This window comes from Dipodomys spectabilis, unplaced genomic scaffold (genome assembly GCF_019054845.1).
Source record: "Dipodomys spectabilis isolate Male_0828 unplaced genomic scaffold, ASM1905484v1 ptg000175l, whole genome shotgun sequence".
Taxonomy (NCBI): Eukaryota; Metazoa; Chordata; class Mammalia; order Rodentia; family Heteromyidae; genus Dipodomys; species Dipodomys spectabilis.
Genome location: NW_024870852.1, coordinates 10,750,998 through 10,776,418, shown reverse-complemented (window position 1 = coordinate 10,776,418; position 25,421 = coordinate 10,750,998). Strand labels below are relative to the sequence as shown.

At 49.5% G+C, this 25,421-nt stretch overlaps 1 protein-coding gene across 1 annotated transcript in view; it reads right to left on the bottom strand.

Annotated features, from left to right (window-relative positions):
- Window positions 1-3,435: 3,435 nt before the first annotated feature.
- Window positions 3,436-25,421, bottom strand: part of Efcab8 (EF-hand calcium binding domain 8) — a 47,309-nt gene continuing 25,323 nt past the window's right edge. Inside the window, 15 exon segments of the mRNA XM_042694642.1 lie at window positions 3,436-3,618; window positions 3,621-3,761; window positions 4,601-4,699; window positions 4,823-5,036; window positions 5,482-5,611; window positions 7,664-7,832; window positions 10,495-10,647; window positions 11,168-11,389; window positions 13,554-13,688; window positions 14,384-14,569; window positions 16,830-17,034; window positions 20,410-20,480; window positions 21,186-21,413; window positions 22,455-22,565; window positions 24,077-24,211. Coding sequence (XP_042550576.1) covers window positions 3,436-3,618; window positions 3,621-3,761; window positions 4,601-4,699; window positions 4,823-5,036; window positions 5,482-5,611; window positions 7,664-7,832; window positions 10,495-10,647; window positions 11,168-11,389; window positions 13,554-13,688; window positions 14,384-14,569; window positions 16,830-17,034; window positions 20,410-20,480; window positions 21,186-21,413; window positions 22,455-22,565; window positions 24,077-24,211 — 2,382 coding nt within the window.

The following is a 25,421-nucleotide window of genomic DNA, read 5'->3' as shown; positions in this document are numbered from 1 at the left end:
TTGGTAAAGAGAAACAAAGGGGGGCTGGGAAGATGGCTCAGTGGTAGAGCACTTGCCTTGCATGCATGAGGCCCTGGGTTTGATTCCTCAGCACCACATAAGCAGAAGAAAAAAAGCCACAAGTGGCGCTGTGGCTCAAGTGGTAGAGCGCTAGCCTTGAGCTGAAGAGCTGAGGGACAGCGCCCAGACCCAGAGTTCAGGCCCCACGACCGGACCAAAAAAAAAAAAAAAAAGAGAGAGAGAGAGAGAAACAACGGTATCCGCAAACATCTGAGAGCCAGTGGCAGGTACCACGGACCAGCTGCATCCCACAGGCACACCTTCCTGTCCTCCTGGGTCCAGCCCTGGAGGTGGCTTTTCTCCATCTCCCTGGCTTCATGGAGTTCTTTCTGGAAAGGACCTAGCTCCCCCTTCTGGCCATATGCAAGAATTGTCAACCCCTTCACCTGCTGAGCAAAGAGAAGCAGCTGTCAGTTCTGCTTTTAGTGGCTGTGCCCAAGTCACTGTGCTGCACTCTCCTGCTATTACCTTGAACAATGATAATCAAGACAGCTCAGGTGTTGGGCACTTGTTACCTCCACAGAATCAAGTTTAAAAACATAAGCTATTTAAAAAGAAAAAATAACCAGGAAAAAATATACTGAAATAGCCAGAAAAAAATATACTTAAATAACAATAAAATTATATTTTTAAAAACAAGAAAAAATAGAAAATAGAGGGCTGGGAAGGTGGCTCAGTGGTAGAGTGCTTGTCTTGCATGCATGAGGCCCTGGGTTTGATTCCTCAGCACCACATAAGCAGAAAAAGCCAGAAGTGGTGCTGTGGCTCAAGTGGTAGAGCGCTAGCCTTGTGCTGAAGAGCTGAGGGACAGCACCCAGGCCCAGAGTTCAAGCCTCACGACTGACCAAAAAATAAAAATGAAAAATAAAGATAGGCCTTGCAGTCAGCCTTCTTCTGGAGTTCATATCCCAGGTATGGCATCCTGGGGGGACCTGAGGGTAGACACTGACCTCTCTGGACATGTTTCCGTAACTGGCAGATTAGGAGAACATTCATGCCTACATTTCAGGATGTTTCCAAGTATTTAAAAGTGAAGCCTTTAGCTGGGTACTGGTGGCTCATACCTGTAATCCTAGCTACTGAGGAGGCTGAGATTGGAGGATCACGTTTTAAAGCCAGCCCAGGCAGAAGTCTGTAAGACTAATCTCCAATTAACTACCAGAAATGGAGCTGTGGCTCAAAGTGGTAGAGTGCTATCCTTGAACAAAAGAAGGACAGCACCCAGGTGCTGAGTTCAAGTCTCACAACCAACAAAAATAAAAAGATCTGGGGGAGGGGAGTGGTGCTGGGCACAGTGGCTTATACCTATAATCCCAGCTACTTGTGAGGCAGAGATCTGGGGAGTTGAAGCTTGAGACCAGCCGGGACAAAAATTAGCAAGACCACACTTCAACCAATAAGCTGTGTGTGGTGGTGTACATTTGACAAATGGTTTGAGACTGGTCCAGACACAAATGTGAGGTCCTATTTGAAAAATACCTAAAGCCAGGTGCCAGTGGCTCATGCCTAATCCTGGCCTAATCCTGGCTACTCAGGAGGCTGAGATCTGTGGATCAGGTTCAAAACCAGCCCAGGCAGGAAAAGTCCATGAGACTCTGGTCACCCATTAACTACCCAAAAAGGCTGGAAGTGAAGCTGTAGTTCAAGTGGTAGAGCACTAGTCTTGAACAATAAAGCCTTGGGATAACACCCAGGCCCTGAGTTATGCCCCAAAACGAGTGAAGGAAGGCAGTCAGGAAGGAAGGAAAACAAAGAAGGAAGAGCAAAGAAGGCTAGGGGAGTGGCTCAGTTAGAGTGCCTGCCTAGCTATCATAAGACTGAATTCAAACCCAGTACTGCTAAAATAGAGGGGGAGGAAAGCTTTAGAACATGAAGTTTTGGGTATGGTGCCTGGCACGTAGTAAAAGCCCAGTCAATGCAGAGGACAGCGAGGAGTATGGCTTCTTCTGTGACTAGAGGGTGGGAAGAGGGGCTTAGTGCCATGGCCTTACCAGGACCAGGATAAGCTCCTCATAGGAGGAGGATCCCATTTACCCCCAGACTTCACAACCCAGCTCAACCCCAAGCTGAGGGTTCAGGGAGGCCAGAGATGGGCACTAGCCACTCAGAGGAGTCCTGGAGACTGAGGCTTCTCAGAAGGCTGTCCAAAGACCTCATGGTGGACCAGCAGGGGGCGAGCTTCAAACTCAGCAACACTCCTTCACAGGAGGGCATCTGGCCCAGGGCTCAATACATCCCACAAAGGAGACACATATACAGGGACTTTAAGAGGACAAGCAGAATTGGGACCTCCTGTCTCATCTACCTTCCCAGTAGTCTCTAGGATGGCAGACTCAGGGAAACAGCCTGAAAGTCTGAAAGCTGCAAGGTTTCCTGGGCCTTTCCACACCATTTAGCAGCGGATTCCAGACCTACCGCCCTTGACCAGCTCCAAGGAAGGCCTCAACTCTGCCATCCATAAGGACAGCTGACTTGAGGGTGCCCTGGTCCCATGCCCACGGTGAGGGTGAGTCTGAAGGCTTTGTTCTATCCAATGTCATAGACTGTGCCCTGGCCATGGGCACTAAACCTGGAAGAAAGGGCATGAGGTGAGTGGTTTAGAGTGGTAGGCCTGACGCTTCGTGACCTCTGAATGGCATTTTCTGTGTCCAGGAGTTTCCATGGGCCCCAGGACAGGGTTGACCTGCTGAGGACTCTGGCCTAGCCAGATGCTTCTGGCCAGAGAAAGTCTGCAGAGCCAGGTGAGGTGCTGCTCCAATATCCCTCCTCCCCTGCCCCACCCACCATACCACTCCTGTCCAGGCACAGAGCAGTTTAAAACACAGGGGCCAAACAGCCATGGCTACCACTAGATGGCTACTGGGCCTGTCTTCTGAGAGGCTGGACCAAGTGTCTGGGCCATCTAGCTTCCACAGTATGTGACTACCTGCCTCTCCACCACAGAGCCCCTGTCCCCAGGAGTCAGCCTGTCACCTGCCAGCCAGCATACCCAGGTATCCTGGGGACAGACTGGTCTCTGGGTCTTCCCAGGGCCTTGCCAGGGAACAGGACCTAACTCAAGAGGTCCACTGGGATCTTAGAGAGTGAGGGACACAGCCCAACCGCTTCATCTGCACAACTCTGATATTCAAGAAATTTTATTTTTTTCTCCAGGACTCTGTCCAGAGTCAGAGAGAAGAGAGCTAGAGAGACGACTTCCAGAGAGGTAGCACGAGAGCTGCCAGGAAAGGTCCACCTCCTCTGGGCCTTGCCAGGTGTGAGCCCAGGATGTTTAAGACCCCATGGGCCCGGGTGCTCCGCTAGAGGACTGGAGAGAGGGGTAGCTCAGGATAGGGTGCAAAAGCCCTGCTTTGTGAGCATGAGGGTCTCTGGCCTCTACTGAATGGACTCAGAGCACTCAGATGGGAGTGAGAGGCAGGAGTGGGCTGTGGTAGCTGAATGGGGCTACAGAGAGGAGATAGAAGCCTGAGGCTTCAGTGAGGCAAACATGGAGTCCAACAGCTCTGATGCCGAGGCGGCAGGGGGCACAGAGGAGAGGGAAGGACTGGCGGCGGCTGCTTCGGGGTAGACTCATCCTCCCAGTGGACGATACGCTGGACCTGCAGCTCTGGGATCTTGAACGTTAGTAAGTTAACGTTAGGAAGCTGCTGGGTGGGCTCCAGCTCGTTGAAGTATAGGCTGTGGTAGATCGGAGGTGAGATCTAGGGGGGTAGAGCAAGGCGGCAGGGGGGCACCTGCTGGAGCTGAGGGTACTCAGGACCAAGAGAGGCTTGCAGAGAGGAAGAGCCTACTGTGATGATCAACGACCAAGGAAGTCAGGGCCATCTCAGCCCGCCCCCCAACACGCTTCTGAGTGGCCATAGCAACCCTGAAAGGCAGGCCCTGGCACCAGAACTGTGCCCTTCTTAGAACCAGGCTACAAGCTGAACCCAAAGCAGAGCCCTGGTGCAGAGGACCTCAGAGGACATACTCCGCCTCTCCTATTGGCACTGCAAAGCTGGGTTGGGAGCCCCCTCCAGGCCAGGGGCAGAGGTACAGCATGGGGAGAAAAGCCCTTCAGGGATGTGACTTTCATTATTCTCCTATCACATAGAGGGGGGTTCTTGTCTTGCCCTATGGCAGACAAGGAGGGAAAGGCTGGGATGTACCCACGCCTTTTTTCTCTTCCCACAAAGAGCCACCCCTTCCAGGTACTCCATCCCTTCCTGTGTGCCTGGCACCTTCCTGTGTGTCTGCCCTTGAGCACCCACAGTGGTGGGGACATAGGCAGCAAATAGCACTCAAGGGTAGATACAAGCTACTGTGGTATTTTGAAGGTTGCAGAGTGGGCCCAGGTCCAAGGAGGACCTCCTCCCCTAAGGCCTTGGGCCCTCTGTCTTCAGGGACAAAACTTCAACCAGGACCATGGCAAACACACCAGCCAAGCTAGCCTCATACAGAACAGAAGACAAGTGACCGCATCACTCCCGCTGGAGTGCTAACTGCACAAGACTGGGTCCTCTGGCCTCGACAGCCCTTGGGTCTCAGGGAGCGGCCTCACCTGCTGCTTCATGAAGCTGTAATTCACACTGGTGGTCAGGAATCTACTGGTCCGAGAGTGCTCCTTGGGCTTGTAGAATGCTCCCAAGACTTCACTCAGCTGCAGGGTCATGGGGGAGAGGGAAGGCTGAAACTAGTGTCATGCCTGCACATGCACTTGCAAGCACACCCGTGTGCACACATATACACATGCACAAACACCCTAGCTTCCTGCCTACTGCACCTGCTTGCCATGAGACTCCCACTTGTTCCAGCTCTCCTCGATGTCTTGCGGGGAGTGCTCTCTAGGCCACGGTGATGTCACAGCCATCTTCTGCAGCTTGGCCCATGCCTCAGCCTCCTTTTCAGGCCTCTGGTTCAGAAGGTCCATCAGTACCGCCTGCTCCCGCCGTTGATATGCCAGGGCCTCATATAGATCCCTTCTACAAGAGGCTTTCCTTCACAAAACACTCTTCCTACTAAACAAGGTGGGGGTCTCCCAGGAACCCTGAGAGGAGTATCCCTCTCCTGGGCCTGGCCCTGCCCTTTCCTGTGTCTCCATTGCTCTGCTAGAAACTATCAGTGTGCAAGGCTTACTAAGGCTAACACGTCCAGATGCAGCTGGTCCTGCAAGCTCTGCTGCTCTTCCCACTCCCTCTACTGGCCTGCAAGGAGCCTGGTACTCCTTTGTCTTTCCAGGGACCTCCCCAATGGACTATCTAAACATCCCCCAACCTCAGAATCTCAGGCTCTCGGGTCACAACAGCCACTGTGAATGAACTGCAGGTCCCCAGGCACTGGCTTTCTGAAAGCTAACCATGTTTGGCACTGCCCAACCCAAGGAGGGGCAAGGCTCCCAGGGGCCTTGCTGGGGCCAGAGGAGCCCAGTGGGCTGGGACTCACTGCAGATCCAGCTGGGGGGCCTTAGAAACGCTGTCTATGATGTCTTCCTCCTCTGAGTTTTCAGCTTGTTTGTAACCACTGTCCACTGCGGCATCCTGTAGTCTCTTCCAAACATTCAGGCCAAATGTCCCTGTAATTCCATCAGTCCTTGCTCAGAGGCTTCTCAACCCACTGCCCTTCTCCTCTACCCCAACAGTCAGTCAGAGAGTGGTTGACCCCCTCCCCCCAGGCATTCACCCAACTGTCCAGTATCCACCATGGGAAGGAAATATTCTGGGCACTCAACAAATGCTTGGAGGAACCCACCACTAGCAGCCCTCTTATATACTTGGAGCTCCAACCTGAAGTACCCTGCCCCACGTGTGGTTAAGGGGAAGAAAACCAAAAAAAAAAGAAAAACTTAGAAATTAAAAAAGGGAAGAAAACCATGGCAATGGTATAAAATGGAAAGCATGGTATAAAATGCGGGGGGGGGGGGGGGAAGGTGGGGCACTGGTGGTTCACCCCTGTAATCAGGAGATTCAGATCTGAGGATCATGGTTCAAAGCCTGACCCAGCCAGGAAAGGCTGTGAGACTCTTATCTCCAATAAATCACCAGAAAACCAGAAGTGGCGCTGTGGCTCAAGTGGTAGAGAGCTTCCCTTGCACTGAAGAGCTGAGGGACAGCACCCAGCCCAGAGTTCAAGGCCCACAACCCACAAAAAAAAAAAAAAAAGACCAGGGCCCATGCATGTCAGATGGGGCAGATGTTGAGATGAGCTGTAGTAAGGGTAAAAAAAAAAAAAAAATGGGAGTCCTATTTTTGGGCAGGGCAAGACATGGTAAGCCATTTTCCTGCTTCAGAATTGTAAAAATGCAATGAACCAGACATGGTACAAAGCCCAATTTTTGAAAAGTCATCAGAGAGCTACATGCACTAAAATTACAGAAAGGGAAGGCTTTTCAAGAGGCAGCAGGCCTGGGAGCTGCTTTCTTCTTGGGGAATTCCTGGACTTCAGCTTGGTTCAGATGGGAAGGAACTACTAGAAAGAATGAAAAAAAAGCAGCAGAGTACCTGCCAGCCATGCAGCCAGCATGGCACACTGAGTTTCACAGGGTCCTCAACTCACTATCAGAAGCACAAAGTAAAATGGGAGTGGCCAGGGGCTGAGAAATAAGAGTTGCTGCTCATGGGTAAGATTTCAGTCACAAGAGTTGAAAAAGATCTAGAGATCCCCTATTTAAGAGTATATAATTGTTGAGTGCTGGTGGCTCATACCTGTAATCCTATCTATTCAGGAGGCTGAGATATGAGGATTGCATCTCAAAGCAAGTCCAGGCAGGAAAGTCCATGAGACTCTTATCTCCAATTAACCACCATAAGTGAGTTGTGGCTCAAAGTGGTAGAGTATTAACCTTGAGTGAAAAAGCTCAAGGACAGCACCCAGGCCCTGAATTCTATCCCCATAACTAACCAAAGAGAGAGAGAGAGAGAGAGAGAGAGAGAGGAAGAAGAAGACGAAGAAGAAGAAGAAGAAGACGAAGAAGAAGAAGAAGACGAAGAAGAAGAAGAAGACGAAGAAGAAGAAAGAAGAAGAAGAAGAAGAAGAAGAGAAGGAGGAGGAGGAGGAGGAGGAGGAGGAGGAGGAGGAGGAGGAGGAGGAGGTAAAGAAGAAGAAAGAGAGCTGGGAAGGTGGCTCAGTGGTAGAGCGCTTGCCTTGCACGCATGAGGCCCTGGATTCGATTCCTCAGCACCACATAAGCAAAAAGAGAAAAGCCGGAAGTGGCACTGTGGCTCAAGTGGTAAAGCACTAGCCTTGAGCTAAAGAGCTGAGGGACAATGCTCAGGCCCAGAGTTCAGGCCCCACGACCAGACCCACCCCCCCAAATAAAGAAGAAGAAGAAGAAAGAGGAAGAGGAGGAGAAAAAGAAGAAATAGAGAAAGAACAGACCTCATCAAATATAGATTTTCAAAAATATGCAAAGGTAGACATGTTGGTGGGTAGAGGAAGGGTGGATGGGCAGTTGATAATAAATGGACACAGGGCTGAACGGACAATTGGACAGACTTACATCCAGTAATTTAAGCAAAGGCACTTTAAAGTCATTCCTATGGGAAATAAGGTTCCTGTCAGCTTGTGATCTGTTACGGACAGGAGCAAGAAAGGCATGGGGGACAGGTAGACTTCACTGGACCCATACCGACGGCATCACCAGAGAGTTTCCAAGCCTTGACGTTGCAGTCCTGGCCAGCACTGATCACCAGCTGGAAGCTGTCTACATACATGACATCTGTCACGTTGTCCGAATGGCCCTTCCATGTAATCAGGAGCTTAGGGGGAACCAGGGAAATGCTCTGGCCCTCCACAACCTAGAGGGGACAGGACAGGAAAACTTACACCAAGACCATCACACACAGATGCACTGGTAGGCACCCAGAGAAAGGGTTCTGGGACATGGATGGGTTTTCTAGTTCTAGGCGCATTCCACATTAACTTGATGCTGACCTTTGAGAGGTCCCTTACTGGACTCTTTGGTAAAACTACTAAAAAAGCATCTATAGGCTGGGGGGCGGGGGAGGGGGTGGCTCAAGGGGAGAACTTGCCTGGCAAGAGAACTTGCCTGGCAAGAACAAGGCCCTAGGTACATGCCCCAGTACCACAAACAACAACAAAATTTACATGTTACTTATCAGTGCCTCCATTCAATTGATAGAGTTGATCCTGACCTTATAGGATAAGGAGTCTCTGTGTCTTACAGGGTTGAGAAATGAAAGTGAGGGGATCAGAAATCAGTCTAAGGCCACAGAGCCAGAGATTGATGGGTCTCTGAGTAGAGCTCAGGTCTCCTCAAGTTTTCACTAGGCATTCAGAGAATAAGCTGAGTGAAGGGGGTCATATTTCACATTGCACTGTGAGCAATTAAGTTTATTTAACTGACAGATGAGTAAAAATGACCAGGACAATTTTGAAATAAAGCAAGATTAAGAAAGGGACACTTCTACAATAGTTAAGTAAGTCAGAATAATAATAATAATAATAAGTCAGAATAATAATCTGCTTACATTGTTCTGTAAGCAGAACAATGAAAAACAATGGACAACTCAGAAACCAACCCAAATGTTCACAAAGCACAACTCATAGCACTGGGATAACTGACAAGCTGTTAGGAGAAAATACAATCATTATCTTGAATTCTGCAGGCGTGGTACCTGGCCTTTGAAATCATTTGTTTCCTGATTGCTTACTAGACACACACACAGCTTCTTGCTGGCTGCCCTTAACCCGTCTGTCCCTATCAAACACAGTGAGTTGCGTTAGACTGGTTTTCTGAGGAGCCAGTGAAGAGGTGCTCCGTTTTATCAAGCATCTGGCAAGCAGCAAGGGGTCCTGAACCATATAAACATTTCTATTCATTATTTTGTGTATGCCAGTATTTGGGATTTGAATTCGGGTCCTGGGTGCTGTCCCTGAGCCTTTTTGCTCAAGGCTAGCTCTACTTCTGGATTTTTTAATATACTTTATTGTTATTATAGAGGTGATATTCAGAGGGTTTACATTTACATGCCTCATGTAATAAGTACATTTCCTTTCATACAGTGTCATCTGTTCCCTCATTCTCTCATTCCCTCCTCCCATCTCTACCCACCAGTTGTATAGTTCACTTTCATCAATGTCCAGTGCACTCTAGAGCTGCACTTTTTCACCTTTTTCCTTGGATTCTGTGCCCCCCACTCTCCCACAGGCATGCGCATGAATATACTGTATATAAGGTAAAGAATACAGAATCATCAGAAAAAGAAAAACAGGGGCTGGGAAGGTGGCTCAGTGGTAGAGTGCTTGCCTTGCATGCATGAGGCCCTGGGTTTGATTCCTCAGCACCACATAAGCAGAAAAAAAAAGCTGGAAGTGGCGCTGTGGTTCAAGTGGTAGAGCGCTAGCCTTGAGCTGAAGAGCTGAGGGACAGCGCCCAGACCCAGAGTTCAGGCCCCACGACCAGACCCCCCCCCAAAAAAAAAATTGAAACAAGTCTTTTGTTTCCATATCTTTGAAGTGTGGTTCAGTATGCATATTATTTTATATAAATATGACGACGTGCTTAGGCATTATACTTTTGTGATTCTCTCCTAAGACTACCCTCTTTTGGTCTCACAACTTACAGTTTTTTACTGGCTAACTGGAGATAAGAGTCTCATGGACTGGCTTCAGTCTGGGATCTTCAGATCTCAGCTTCCTGAGTAGGTGGGATTACAGGTACCAGCCACCAGTGCCCAGCTCCATTACTCTTGTTTAAAAGACTCATGACTCTAGAGTTCTCACAGAAAAAATCAAAGCACATGGAAAGGGAGTATGGCGCGCGTGTGTGCGCGTGCGTGTGTGTGTGTGTGTGTGTGTGTGTGTGTGTGTGTGTGTTGCTGACTAATGACGACTTCAGGGGTTTTTGTTGTTGTTGCTTTTTGTTTTTGTTTTGTCTGTCGTGGGGCTTGAACTCTGTACCTGGGGGTGTCCCTCAGCATTTCAGCTCAAGGCTAGCACTCTACCACTTGAGCCACAGCACCACTTCTGGCTTTTTCCTTTTTGCTTATGTGGTACTGAGGAATCGAACCCAGGCCTCATGCATGAAGGCAAGCACACTACCACTGAGCCACCTCCCAGCCCCTAACTTCTGGGGGTTTTTGTTGTTGTTGTTGTCATTGCCAGTCCTGGGGCTTAAATTCAGGGCCTGGGTGCTGTCCCTGAGCTTCTTTTGCTCAAGGTTAGTGCTCTACCATTGAGCCACAGTACCACGTCCAGCTTTTTCTGTGTATGTAATAGTGAAGAATTGAACCCAAGGCTTCATGCATGCAAGCACTCTATCACTAAGCCACATTCCCGACCCTAATGATGACTTCTGATTGAGAGATTTTTTTCCAAATAAGCCAAAAAAGAACATAAAGAGAAAGCAAGAAAGAGTCATAATCACAGTGAAGTAGTTCCAGATCCTTGGTAGGACCCAAAGCACTTTTCTGAGCAGCTCCAAAACAACCTTCCTACCTCCTTCTCCTTGAGGGGAACGTAGTACGGGGTGCTGATCTGGGGGCTAAGCATTAAGTCCCGGAACTTGTTCTGTATTTCATTGGAGTATTTGACACTGTGTGGAGTTGAGGGATGCCCAACAAATATGCAGTAATCCTTGATATCCCAGATCTAGGCATAAAGTGGGGGGAGGGAGGTTAGTGGCCTAGCACCCTTTGGCCTGGCCTCAGCTCACGCTGTGCCCTTCCCCATCCCGCCCCCTGGACCATTCCTCTTCATGTGAGGAACAGTTCTTACTCCTACCTCTGACGCAAATAGAACCTGGGATCTGAGAGTCTTCTAAACCTGACCCTTGGTTAGCAGAGTAGATGACAGGCACTTCCACCTCATGTCTCATATGGCGCGCAAACTCAGCCCCTGAGACAGCTGAGCCCAGACAAAACATGGCTGGGGGGCAAGGGAGCAGTCAGCAGAAGCCTACAGGACTCCCCAGAGGAAGGAGGATTTCTTGGAGGAACTGTGTTCACTTCACTCGACATGCCAGAGCAGGAGAGGCCTCCTCAGTTACCAACTACTCCCCACCCTTTCACAAAGCAGCCAGAACCCAGAAGGAGGGGGTCCAGCAGGGCCACAGAGGTTGCCGGAAGCTTGGCTGGCCCATCTCTCCAGCCAGCTGCCCATTCCTCCTCACCCGGATTTTTCCTTTACAGTCCCCTGTGATGAGGATGCAGTCATCCTCGTCAGTGGCCATGGTGCTCACAATGACACTCCCACTATTATCTGAGTCCACGGGGAACTTCCCCATCAGGCCTCCACTCCCATGGATGGACCAGGCATAGATGTAGCCATTGACGCAGCTGCTCAGCAGGGCAGCTGTGTGAGGCAGGCGAGATCTGGTCTGCAGGAAGATTATCTGTGGGAAGAGATGGGGCCAGATTAGCAGGGCTTGAGCCACATCCCAAGCCTTCTTGTGTTTTGAGACAGGGTCTCAGTAAGTAGCCCAGGCTGGTCTACAATGCATAGCCTTGGGCTAGTCTTGACCTATTGATCTTCCTGCTTCAGCCTTTTGAGTGCTAGAATTATAAGCATGCACCACCATACCCAACTTTGAAAATGTTTCTTTTTTTTTTTTTTTTTTTGTGAAAATACCGTACAGAGGGGTTACAATTACATGGGCAAGATAATGAGTACATTTCTTATCAAGCATTGTTGCCTCTTCCTTTGTTTCCCCTTCCCATCCCTTCCCATCTCCCACCCCCCCCACCAACCCACCCCCACTCCCCACCCCATCCCAGGCCAAAGTTGTAAAGTTCGTTTTTCGACGTAACAACTTGTACATCTCATTGTTGCAATGGGTCAGCCTGTATCCCTATTTAAACGATTTGTTTTTTCCCTTCCCATCCACAAATTATTATGGGGAAAAATAGTAGTATATAATTCCTGAGGCTGTTTTAACTGATAAAATAAAAACAGTATGTGTAAATAATTAAATTCACTGCCTAAGAGATACTAAGAGCTCAGTAAATATTAACTGTTGCTTATATTATCATTAGACTGAAATGGGTTGGGGGACCCATAATACTTAAGAGTGTGTGTGTGTGTGTAAGAGAGAGAGAGAGACAGAGAGACAGAGAGACAGAGAGAGATAGCACACATGCAGACATGCCAATACTAGGGCTTGAATTCAGGGCTTCATGCTCTTGTTTGTCTTTTTACTTAAAACTGGTGCTCTGCCACCTGAGCCATACCTCCACCTCTGACTTTTTGCTGTTTAGTTGGAGATAAAAATCACATGGACTTTTCTGCCTGAGCTGGCTTTTGAACCATGGTCCTCAGATATCAGCTCCCAAGTAGCTAGAATTACAGACATGAGCCACCAATGTCCAGCCTCTACCTAAATTTTTAAAAAGCTGGGGTTCCAATAAACTTAGTTTAACCAGGGCTGTGAAAGTGGCTCAGTGGTACAGTGCTTGCTTTGCATGCATGAGGAGCCGGGTTCTATTCCTCAGCACCACATAAGCAGAAAAAGCCATAAGTGGCGCTGTGGCTCAAGTGATAGAGCACTATCCTTGACAAAAGAAGCTCAGGGACAGTGCCCAGGCCCTGAGTTCAAGCACCAGGACTGGCAAAAAAAAAAAAAAAAAAAAAAAAATGAGTTTGACCAGTATTTAAAAAAAAAAATCAGGCTGGGGGAGGGAGAGCCAGATGCAGAAGCTCCTGCCTGTAATCCCAGCTATTCAAGAGCCAGAGACTGGGAAAATTGCAGTTTAAGACCAGCTTGGACAACAGGCTCATGAGACTCTCATCTCAACCAATAAAAGCTGGATATAGTTGGGTATCAGGGCTCATGCCTGTAATCCTAACTATGCAAGTGGCTAAGATCTGAGGATCACAGTGCAAAGCCAGCCCAGGCAGGAAAGTCCATGAGACTCCTAATCTCCAATTAACCACCAGAAAACTAGAAGAGGCGCTGTGACTCAGAGTGGTAGAGCACTAGCCTTGATCAAAAGAACTCAGGGACATTGCCCAGGTCTCAAACTCAAGCCCCATAAGTGACCCAAAAAAAAAAGTCAGAGCATTCAGAAAATGGAAGGCAGAATGAGCCTCTCACAGTGCTCCACTAGAACAGCTCCTAGAAGTGTCCCTTGTGAAGTCCCTAACCTCTGGAACTGGGTGCTGTGGCAGGCCTGCTCCCCTCTAACACAATTAGGATATAGGATAGAGATTTCCTGGAGAAGGAAGAAGGTCACAGAGAGGCAGGGCCAGAGTCAGAGAGGGGAAAGGCATGGGGGTGTGGGGTTGAGAGCTGAGAACAGATGAACAACCCTGCTTCACACCCAGGTAGATGGAGGTCATCTAACAGCTGATTCTCCAACATTCCCACCACCCCCACTCCCACTCCCCCCTACCAAACCATCTCCCAGCCACAATCCCACCTGTCTGTGCACCCATGGCCTGGTCCTGAGGAACTCTCCTGAGACACAGCAGCCCTGTCCCTGGCACTGGGGGCGTCGGCTGGACTTTTCAGCCAGGCATCCCAGCACTGCTTTTCCCAGCCCCAGATGAGCACCACTTACCTTCTCCACTGATGTGCTGGACTGCATCATCAACTTTGTCTTGAATTCCCCTTTTTTCCTTTCAGTCTCTGTGTAAGGTATGTATCTGCTATGGGACTTCTTTGTCAGCTGGATTCTGGAGGTACTCATAGGTATCTGGAAAGAAAAACAGGCTTGAAGGTCACTAGGAGGGCATCCTCCTCCTCCCAGGGCAACAGAGGTCAAAGGCAGAACATGAAAAGAGCCCCCTTAATAACAACCTACCCTGCGAAAAGCCCAGCCGGGTATCTGGGGGGGCATTGGACCTTAGAACACTGCCACATGCTCTGTAGGGCAGAGGCTTGCATTTTGTCTTTAGGGAAGACCCTCCCTTGGTCCCAGAAGGGATCAGCTGGTTAAAAGTGATGCTAGAAGGGCCTAACACTCATTGCTTTAGCAGGGGTAAAGAACCTTTCTCTCTGCCATTTAGATCTTTATAACATCATTTGTGGGCCTAGATTTCTTGAATTAGCTCTTCGATTTATTGAATTTCAAGCTCCGCTTGCAGTTGCCTTGGCAGGGCAGATACAGCCAGTGGAATGAATGTTCTCCACCTCCATCAATCTCAAAGGTCTTAAGGTTGCAGCATAACTCTGATCCCAAAGGCATGGCATGGAAGAGGAACGTGCGCTGTGGCACCTGGGCCTTTCTTGTCCTAAGTTGGGCTGCCCAACAGCTCCCTCCTGAGCCAGGAGCAGGGTCCGGTTTCAAGATTCAGAATTGGTGCCTTTATCTGCCCACAGGTGAGCGGCTGGACCGGATGGACTGGTACAGGTGAATCAGACAAGAAAACAAGCACACAGGACTCTCACCTGGAGCACAGACCTGTGCTCATCTCGCCTCATCGCGGGGGGAGCCGACGTCAGGCTCTGCCTCAAGATGGCATTGCTCAGCGTCTTGAAGTTGGCTTCAGAGGCCTGCAAGAAGGGCCTATACGCCCACTTCTGTTCCTTCAAGTCTCCGTTGGACTCCAAGCCCTCAGCCAGAGGTTCCTGCACCTGTGTAGGGGGAGAGCAGCCCCCCAGTCCTTTTGCAGTCCCTAGCCAAATCTCCCCATCTGGAAAATGGACTGTGGTTTCCAAATGTTTTCTCTCCCTCTCTCCCTCCCTCCTCCCTCTTTGCCTCCCTCCATCCTTCTTCCTCACCCCTCTCCCGATCAGTCATGGAGGCTTGAACTCAGGGCCTGGGCTCTGACCCTTAGTTTTTTCACTCAAGTCTAGCACTCTATCATTTTGAGCCGCAGTACCATTTCCAGTTTTCTGGAGATAATGGCAATCCTCAGATCTCAGCCTCCTGAGTCATTAGGATTCAGGTATGAGCACCAGCACCAGCTTCCAGATGTTTTCATGGTTGTTTGTAATCTTAGAAAAGTCCAAAGCATAAAACAGATAAAAAGCTGAGCAGTCCTAGGGGAAGGACCTCCTACCAGAGCCCTCTCAGCACTGACACACTTGGAAAATCAGTGTCTGAAGTGTCCCTAAGATCTTTTCCAGTTTTAAATGGCTATGACATGCTAATTCAGAGATTGGACAGAGTCCCTAAGTCCCTACTTATACAACTGATGAATATGGGCAGTAATGGATGGATTAACAGCAATGAGTAAGAAAGTATGTGTGAGCCAGGTGGCTCATGTCTGTAATCTTAGCTACTCAAGAAGCAAAGATCTGAGCATGGCAGTTCAAAGTCCGTGAGACTCTTTTTTTCAATTAACCACCCAAAACAAAAACATAAAGAAAGTGGAGGTGGAGCTGGGAAGGTGGCTCAGTGGTAGAGCGCTTGCCTTGCATGCATGAGGCCCTGGGTTCGATTCCTCAGCACCACATAAGCAAAAAGAAAAAAGCCGAAAGTGGCACTGTGGCTCAAGTGGTAGAGCGCTAGCCTTGAGCTGAAGAGCTGAGGGACAGCGCCCAGGCCCAGAGTTCAGGCCCACGACCAGACCCAAAAAAAATTAAAAAAAAAAAAAAGAAAGAAAAGAAAGTGGAGGTATGACTTGAGTGATAGAGCACCAACCTCGAACAAGGTTCAATCAAGAAAATGAGGCCGAGTTCAAACTCCAGTACAGGCCCGAGTGCACGTGCACACGTGCACGCGCGCGCACACACACACACACACACACACACACACACACGGTGTGATAAATCTTGAATGTTAACTTGGTTGAGTTGAATAAAATCTATGAGAACAGTAAAGCACACCTCTGGCTGTCTGTGAGGCTGTTTCTAAGAAAGGATTGGCTAAGAGGGGAAGACCTCTCCCCAAAAATTGATGGCACCATCCAACAGGCCAAGGGCCCTGTGGAAATAAAAACAGAGTTAAAGGAGGAAGGAGGGGGACCCTGGAGGCATGGCTCAGTTGGCAGAGTGTTAGCTAATGAGCAAAAACATCAGGAACCAAGTTTGAGTTCTGGCCTTGGACCAAAACAGAAAAAAGAAAAAGGAGGAAAGGGAAAGCTGCTGGAACCGACACTGACTGTCTCCGCTTCCGGGATGTCATGACGGCAGCGGTTCTCTCTCCACAGTGGACAGAAATCTCTGGAACTCTGAGCCAAAATCTTTCCTCCCTTAAGCTGTTCTGCTTGGTGTTTTGTCACAGTTATGACACTGACCAGCATAGCTGGATGCCAGTGACTCACACTTGTAATCCTAGCTACTCAGGAGGCTGAGAGCTGAAGACTGAGGTTCAAAGCCAGCTCAGCAGGAAAGTCCATTAGACTTTTTATCACCAATTAATCACCAAAAAGCCAGAAGAAAAGTTTGGGCTCAAGAGGCAGAGTACTAGCCTTGAGCAAAAAAGCTCACAGACAGCACCTGGCCCTGAGTTCAAGCACCAGGATTAGCACCATGAGTGCGTGCGCAGGCGTGCACACACACACACACACACACACACACACACACACACACACACACACACACACACACACACACACACACAAAACCAACAACAACAAAAAAGAGTAATCTCTTAAAGAGGACAGGACTTAAGGTGCTGGAATCAGGCTGCCTAAATTTGAATCAACCCATTCTTAGCTGTGTGGCATTACACAAAGTACTTAACCTCTCTGTGCTTCTGTTTATGTGTACAACACAGATAAGCACAGAAACTGTCATCTTCCCTCCTAGCTCCCAACCTCTATATAGGTACACGTTTCTACCACCTCTCAGGGTGCTCCCTGCACTCGCTGCCACCCCTGATTCTGGCCCCCAGCTAAGACAAAGATAATGGGAGAGGGTAACTGGACACAGTGTGCTGGGACCATACCTTCTTGGGCTGCAAGGGCCACGGGCTCTTGGAGGCATTGAAACTCAAGATAGGCTCCGCTATATTGATGTTCCAGAAAAGGATATCCCCGTTGTAGGAGGAGGTCCCAAGGAACTGGTTCTGGTACTTGGCCATGCTCAGGATGTCCTCGCTGTGGTAGGTCTGCCACTGGTAGCACATGAGCAATGATTTGGTCTTGTGGAACCTGTGTACATGGCCAGAGGCAGGAGGGTGGAGAGGGGGACTCAGCGATCCTTCCAAGTCCTGCCCCACTGGCCTCATTCCTTTTCTTTTTCTTTTTTTTGTTGGTCGTGGGGCTTGAACTCTGGGTCTGGGCACTGTCCCTCAGCTCTTCAGCTCAAAGCTAGTACTCTCCCACTTGAGCCACAGCGCCACTTCCGGTTTTGAGTTGGTAAATGGAGATTAGAGTCTCATGTACTTTACTGCCCAGGCTGGCTTTGAACTGTGATCCTCAGACCTCAACCTCCTGAGTAGCTAGGACTACAGGCATGAGCCACTGGCACCCAGCTTTGGCCTCATTTTTTGTTTTGTTTTTTTTGTTGTTGTTGTTGTTTTTGGTCAGTTGTGGGGCCTGAACTCTGGGCCTGAGCACTGTTCCTCAGCTCTTCAGCTCAAGGCTAGTGCTCTACCACTTGAGCCACAGCACCACTTCTGGCTTTTTCTGCTTTTGTGGTACTGAGGAATCAAACCCAGGGCGTCATGCATGCAAGGCAAGCGCTCTACCACTGAGCCACCTTCCCAGCCCCTGGACTCATTTCTTAAGCACCTGCTTAAGGCTCTGTCCTTGGAGCTGACAGAGTGAGTCTTCATTTACACTCATTCAGACGCCTGCATGAGGAGGAAAGGAAGTGATGGCTTTACAAAGGTCCCCTGAAAAGGAAAGAACCTGGCCTGTGTTGGCACCACCTCCTGGATACGTGTCCTATTACCTCGCCATTGCTCCTGCTCACCTCTCCAGGCAGACTTCACCCATGACAGCTTCAACTGAGCTGCTCGGACTGCCCTCCCTCTGCCAACACTAAGCCAGGTTTCTACCCACCCATTCCACAGAATCCTCTGCTTCCCCATACACACAGCATTCCATATACTTTATAATGAAGTCTATCATCACTTGATAGAGACTACATTTCGTTTTTTTTCACCCTCAATTTGAGGGCTTGTGGATGTGACTGGGTCCTAGGGACAAGCCCTCATGTGTGTATTATAGAGATCCCTCGCCCTTTTACCTGAAGAAGTCTGCCCATGCATGAGGAAGAAGGCCCTCACCAGACTATTACAGCAGCATGACGTGGTACCAGAAGTGAGGGTACCCCCTGTATCAAATGTTTCCAAATGATTTTGGAACTGGGAAATGGGCAGAGGCTGGAAGAGTTTGAAGCACATGCCTCAAACTAAGTAATCCTGAACAGACTGCCGGGAAGGCAGGACAGCACAGACCACTCTAATGAAGACTGTGATGGAAACCAGGAACTTGGTGCCAAAAACTGGAAGGAAAGCCACCCATTTTCAAAGTGACAAAGAGATTGGCTGAATCATGTTTGAATTCTGGTGTTTAGTGACAGGTACAACTTGCAAGCACTGAAATGAGATAGTTAGCTGAGGGAATTTCTAAGCAAAGTATTGAAGGAATGGCCTGATTTATTAGAGATTAAATTGTTCATCAAAGAGGAAGTAAGGCTGGGGTTATAGCTCCTGCATGATAGGTGTCCCAAGCACGCACAATTCCCTGGGTTCAATCCCTAGAAGTAAAAAAGAAAAGGAAGCAGAGCACAAAGATTTGGGAAATTCTCAGTCTTTCCTTGTTGAAAGGAATGAGTAAGCTCATAAAGAATGTAACCCAAACTGTCCATTGGGGAAATAGATAGTACACAAATCAACCTTTTCAACAAAGTCACGTGCTATTGTCCAAAGCAATGGAAGGATGGCCTGGAAGGCAAGTCAAAGATTAGAACAGTCTCTCTGTAACAGAGAGGTTTCAAAGAAGACACTGCCCATCACCACCTCACTTCACAGGCTCTCTCCATACTCTAAACTATGGATACTCCCCTGCCCACCCCCTCCACCAGTTAAGCTCCTGTTGGCCATAGTACAGCATGGGCTCCACCCAGCAGAGTCAAGAGGGCATCACCTAGATTCCAATGGGCAGAGCTATGTACAGACTCAGCAATACAGCCTGAGAGAGCGTGGAGTCCATGTCAAGACCCATTGCAGGGGCAAGGCCACCCAAACCCACAGAAGCAGCTTTGCTTTGAAGGCTTGATGACCCCACCCCTACCTAGCTGGCTTCCCACTGTTCTGGAAACCAGGATCTCCTTCCCCAGAGGACTGCAGGGCAAAGCATCTGACAAAGAGGACAGTTTTTCAGTCTTAAGATCTCAGAGGGGTTTGTCCTGCTCAGGATCTATCCCATGTCTGCCCCACTGCTGTATTTTAGGAGCACTCACCAAGTTAGTATCACAGGTTCACAGCTGACAGCCAATTTGCTCAGGAGAATGGTTCCTGAGTCTTATCCATATCTGATTCAGATACTTAGATGGACTCTGAAGGTAGATTTCAGAGTGGAGGCTGAGCAACTGCCTCTCTTATGAAGCATGCCCCTCAGGCCCCACACACTGGAATTTTGCTTCTCAGGGATGATCATCTAGCTCAGCTAGCCCAGGGGACTGATTGTTGAAAAGAGGTTGAGGCCTAGAAGGCTGTATCTTGGGTATGAGGTGGCCATGAATTTGGGGGAGCCCAATGCGGAATGTATAGACAAATTTTATATTCTCCCAGAATTCCTATATTCGATCTAAATCCCTAATGAACTAGGAGGCAATGCCTTTGCAAGTATTCATGAGGGAAGACCCCTGATGAATGAGATTAGAGCCCTCAGAAAAGTGTCCCAGAGGGGCTGGGAAGGTGGCTCAGTGGTAGAGCGCTTGCCTCGCATGCCTGAGGCCCTGGGTTCCATTCCTCAGCACCACAGAAGCAAAAAGAAAAACGCCAGAAGTGGGGCTGTGGCTCAAGTGGTAGAGCGCTAGCCTTGAGCTGAAGAGCTGAGGGACAGCGCCCAGGCCCAGAGTTCAGGCCCCACGACCGGACCCAAAAACAACAAAAAAAAAAGAGTCCCAGAGAGCTCCCTTGCCCCTCTCACAGGTAAGGTTAAAGCAAGAGGACAGCTTTCTATGACTCAGGAAGGGGGTGGGGACAGGGGTCACCGGTCACTAAAACTGATGGCTCCTTGGTCATGGACTTCCCAACCTCCAGAACTGTGAGACATAAATCCTGCTGTATATAAGCTACACGGTCTATGATAGTTTGTTATAGCTGAGACAGACTGAGACATTTCCTCCTGGAGGCCCCATCATTCTTGGTTATGGTCATCCCCATCACCTAGCAAAAAGCCTAGAATAAAATCAGTGACTGGATAGATGAGCAGCTCAAGCAATGGCCATTCCCACCACCCATGTCCAGTGTGCCCTTCCAAGTATGGGAGAGCTCTGAGTGGAGGAATACAGAAAATAAAGTGAGGGCACCCAGTGGCTGTATCCCTCCCCCCTGCACACCTGCTACTCACGTGAAACTGGTGATTCTCTTATTCCACCCTGACATGTAGAATCCTTTGCTCATATGGACAATTCCGGTAATCTGTTGAAGATGAACAAAAGAGAACTTTAAAGCTCCTTGGAGAACATGCCTTTCCTAAATGTACTAAGAAGACAAAACTCAATGATGTGAGAATTTCCTAGAGTTAATGCCACCATCAATTTTTTAGAGAGTTCTTGGATCCCATTATGTAACCTAAAGGACCTAGAACATAAAATTCAAGGAACCTAGAGGAAATCATAGAATATGTTAGCTACCTATGCCCACTTTTATAGAGATGACTAGGAAACAAATAAGTGATCTGGCTACAGTCTAATAACCAGTGAATGAGCCAAGTCTCAAACCCTGGCTTCTGGGCTAAGTACACATACACACACACACACACACACACATGCACGCACGCACGCACGCACGCATACCTCTCCTCCTGGCTCCCCATTGAAGAATTACATCATAGGGGCTAGGAGGAGGCGGCTCAAGTACCAATGTGGCTTTGCTCTAAGCCATCCATAAATGGTCTCTGCAACCCTGTCAAATATTTCTAGATGCAAGGAGGGGTGGGGAGGACAGGAGCCGCTGAGTCATATGTGGTCCAAGGTTCAAAGACATTGGTGATGTGCCAATAGTTTAACGATCACAAGCACCTGGCATTTGTGGGAGCTTCACTAAAGGTGCATACTCTTGCCTTGCTCCCTGTGTGCAGGAGGACTCAAGGCTCCTGCAGGTTTGAAGCCAAGCCAGACTGACCTCCATTTGGTCTGGGTTGGGAAAGGTTAGCAGGCATTCGCCAGTGCTGTGGTTCCACATCATCATGGTGCCATCTCGAAGACCCGTGAGCAGACATCGCCCTGACTCGTCCAGGGCCATGGCCGTCAGCTCCATGGGCTGAGTACTGGTCACAGAGAACTCCATCTTCTTCTTGCCCGTCTTGACATCCCACACGCTCACTTCACCGTGCAGGCAGCCGCTCACCACCTGTGGGGGAACACAGGGCTCCAGCAGGGGCTGCTGGAAAGAAGGTGCCCCTTGCCACTGATGAGAACTGACCCTTCCCCTCCACACTCTGAGAAAAGCATTCTGGGGCTCCCTGCTTCTGCAGAAGGCCTGATGATGGATCTTCCCTGGCTCTGTGTCCTGAGAATCAGTTTATTTGCTAAAGTCATTTTGTTCACTCAGAAATGGTACTTACTTATCAGAATTTAGCCAGAGAAAGGAATCCCAAATTTGGAGAAGATGTTTGCTAAAGTGTCATTACACAAGCCCCTCCTAGGGAAACACTGAGAACAATGGGCAGTCCTGCCACTCCCTGGAACATTCTGCTGCCATCACACCTGGTACAGTGTCATAGCAGGTGAGGCTGCTTAGGCTACCTCCTGAGAAAAACTTCCTGACAGCACAGCAGACCCCTAAGGCAGTGATAGTGGTAAGAGAATGGTGAGAGAGCCAGAGAGCTGAGCTGAGCTCTGGTCTGGTGCAGCACCCTGTCCATAGCCAAGACCAGACCTGAGGCTCAATGGGCAGAGGTCCCACAATTCCTTTCTGTACCCACTCCGCAGAAATAATTCCATGTGCCCAGTGGCCCAGTCTGCCTAGAATCCTCTCCTCAGACCCAGGGCACTGCCTGCTGCCCTAATCTCCCTCCCTCTCACAATAAACACAGCCAAACTGTGGCTTCCCTGGAAAGTAAGCTGTGGGACAGCTCCCATGTAGGGGGTCTTGAGAAGCCCTCCATAACTAGTATTCTATCTCACTCCACGTCAAGAGGCTGCCTATGCAGAGGTGATCTAAGACAGTCCAGGACACAAAGTCTCTGCTGGTTGGGGGTGGATCCGCTCTTGTGCTAACCAGTCTGCAAGACTACTTGCTATCTGCATCCCATGGTCCTTGGCACCACCAGCAAGGCTCCCAGGATTCCCAGCATGGCATGGGAACAGACCAGGCACCTGGGGAGGTCTAGGTCCTACCTTCATCACTGAACACTCCTGCTAGCTTCTGAGACCAGCCCTGGCTGCTCACCTGCTTCACGATCTTGCTGTAGAGGACAGCACACAGGGCAGTGCTGTGTGTTGTCTTCAGCCCTGCTTTTGTTGGCTCCTGGGTCTCTAAATACCCTTTAAGGATCCCAATCTGCAGGGAGAAGGGTAGATAGCTTGGAAGGGCCCTGCCTTCGGTGACAACTCCCCCTACCTCCCACTCTGACTGAGCAACCCCAGGGGGACACCTGACCTCACAGCCACCAGGCCTCATTTCCCCAAGACTCCTGCTGCTCCCACCCACCCCATAGCCCCAACTCACAGTTAGGACTCCCAAGCCCTAAAGGTCCCTGTCACAGCTGCTAAGGAACTAAGACTCAAATGTTTCCTCCAGGAGGCCTCCATGACTCTGCCCTGGGCTAGGCTAAAGATGCCTGTGTTTGAAGCCCTGAGCATTGGATGCTTTCATAGTGCATGGCACTCTTTTCTTCCTTCCTTCCTTCCTTCCTTCTTTCTTTCCTTCCTTCTTTCCTTCCTTCCTTCTTTCCTTCCTCCCTTCCTAGCTTCCTTCCTTCCTCTCTTCCTTCCTTCCTTCCTCCTTTCCTTTTCTTATGGTGCTGGGATTTGAATTCAGGGTTTAGGATTAGCTAGGCAAGTGGTCTCAAATTCATACCCTACCTCCACCTGCCTCCACCTCCTAAGTAATTGAGATTACAGGAGTATACCATCATACCTGGTGTACACAAAACATTTTCTACATCAGTGTAACTGTGCTTCAGAAATAGATTCCATAGGCTGTGCGCTTGATGGTAGAGTACCTACCTAGCAAGCATGAGGCTCTTGAATTTAAACACCAGTAACACACACACACACACACACACACACACACACACACACACACACACACACACACACACACACACACACACACACCTTCTGCCTAGTAAAAGTCTTAGTTCCCAACAAAAAGAAGGGAGGGGTTTGATAATGTTAGTTGATCAAAATCAACCTCAAAGACTGTTTCATTTTAAAAGTACCATTCTAGCACGCAGCAAAGAAATGGCAAGACACATTACCTCCTCCTTCTCAGCTAGCCTAGTGCATAGGAAAATGGTGTGTCACCTGACAGTGGCCTGGTCAACAGAGGGCACAAAGTCCCAGTAACAACAAATGCTACCTTTTTTCCTCCCTAGACAGAACCTCCAGGATGGCCAGAAGCTCCTAGGCTTCCATCTAGCCACAGGCCCATCACCACTCCAGCCAGTCTGTCCCTGGGGCTTGGCCCAGACATAGCTGGCCTATGTCAGGACAGAAGACATGAGCAGTCTTCCTGACAGTTTGTTCTGGGGCCTCTCATTCAGAGAGATGTTCAGATTGGCTCACATCTCCCTGAAGTTCGTGTTTAGAAGAAAAGACAATCACATTAATAGTGACAGGGCTAGAAGAGTGTAGAGGAAGAGCGCCTGACTGGCAGAGCGTTTCCCAGAAAAGTGCTAGGGATGCATGGGTGGGCCAGAGCAGAGCTGGCTACAGCAGGTGGGGACCCAGAACCAACCCATTGGGGAGGCCTGAGAGCCAGAGCCTCTCAGCCAGCCAGCTGAGCATCTTTGGCAAGCTGAGGAAGGACAGGACAGGACAGTGCCTGCCCTCTTGCCCCTCGCTCACAGAGTAAGTGCTGCAGACTAAGGTGTTGTCTTTGTGTAAGTAGGCACTGGTGATGGCACAGTTTCCCAGGGCAAACGTCTTCCCACCGAAGGACTGGAGGCAGTCGTAGTCCTGTAGGTCCCACACACGGATGTTCTGGGGGTGGGAACAAGCAAGAGGCAGAGAGTGAGTCCTCATGGTACAGCTGAGGCCTGAGGCCCTGTGGATACTCCTGCAGACAGGGCTAGGGGCACTCTCCTCACTCCTGCCTGAGTTAGACATGTGAGGCCATCACAGCCCACAGAGAACCCAGGCTGATGCCCAGGAAACATGGGCACGTGGTACATGAAAGGCAGAGTACATGTAGCAGCTCGATCCCAGAGCTTTCCCTCAAGCCTCCCCCTTCCTGAGCTGCAGACTTTAGAGGCAGAGGAGGAAGGCAGCAAGCAGCTACATTTTGCCCTAGACCCTCACTTGCTCCTGGCTTCAGCCTCACTGGAAAAGGCAGCCTAGAACAGTCAGAGACTAGTTACCAATAGAGCTGACAAAATGGCCTGCCTATCTCCAGACTAGTCATTTTGTATTCAGCCTGGATCAAGGAATTTGCGCTGGAAAGGCCACACAGCCTTGCTCCATCTACTATATGACATGAGAACTTCTGCAAACCAGTCTCTGTTTGTCCAAAACCCCCAGCTTTAGACCCTCCATCAGAGGCAAAGCCACCAGGCTGGAGGCTATTGAGAGAATTCTAGGCAGCTGCAGCTGGAGGAGGACATATCTGAACATGATCCAAGGACCCCAACGGTACTGACAATCCTCCATCCCCTGAGCCCAGGAAAGCACAGACTTGTACACTGAAGTGAAGGCACCTGGTGCTGTTGGCCAGGACACCCTGCACAGTAAGCAGATGGACAGCATCCTGAATCCACAGTTGCACACGGGCAGAGTGAGGAGCTGAGGCACCAAGGAAGGCCCAATCAAACTGGGACAGCCGAAAGGTGTGGATTCAAGTGGGGCAAGGGAAGACAAGGGCAGGGCACACACAGCTCATGTTCTACCCTGTGCCAGTAATTATATGGCTCTCTTACTTTCTCTTCTCATACAAGGTATTCAATAGCCCAGTCTAGGGATCAGAAGACTAAGGCTCAGAAAAAAAGTAAGGGGCTTGGAATATGCCCAAAAGAAAGAATCCAGGCAGCTCCCCAAGGAAAGCCAACTCTGGCAGACTGAAGATGAGCTCTAACCTCTACTAGAGGCAGGCAGAGACCCATGGCCATCAGAATTGTGACTCTACCTGGGAAGCTGCCCTGTGGTCCTGTGCCCAGGTCTGAGACCACAGACAGGAAGGCTGCCTAGGCCTCAGGTC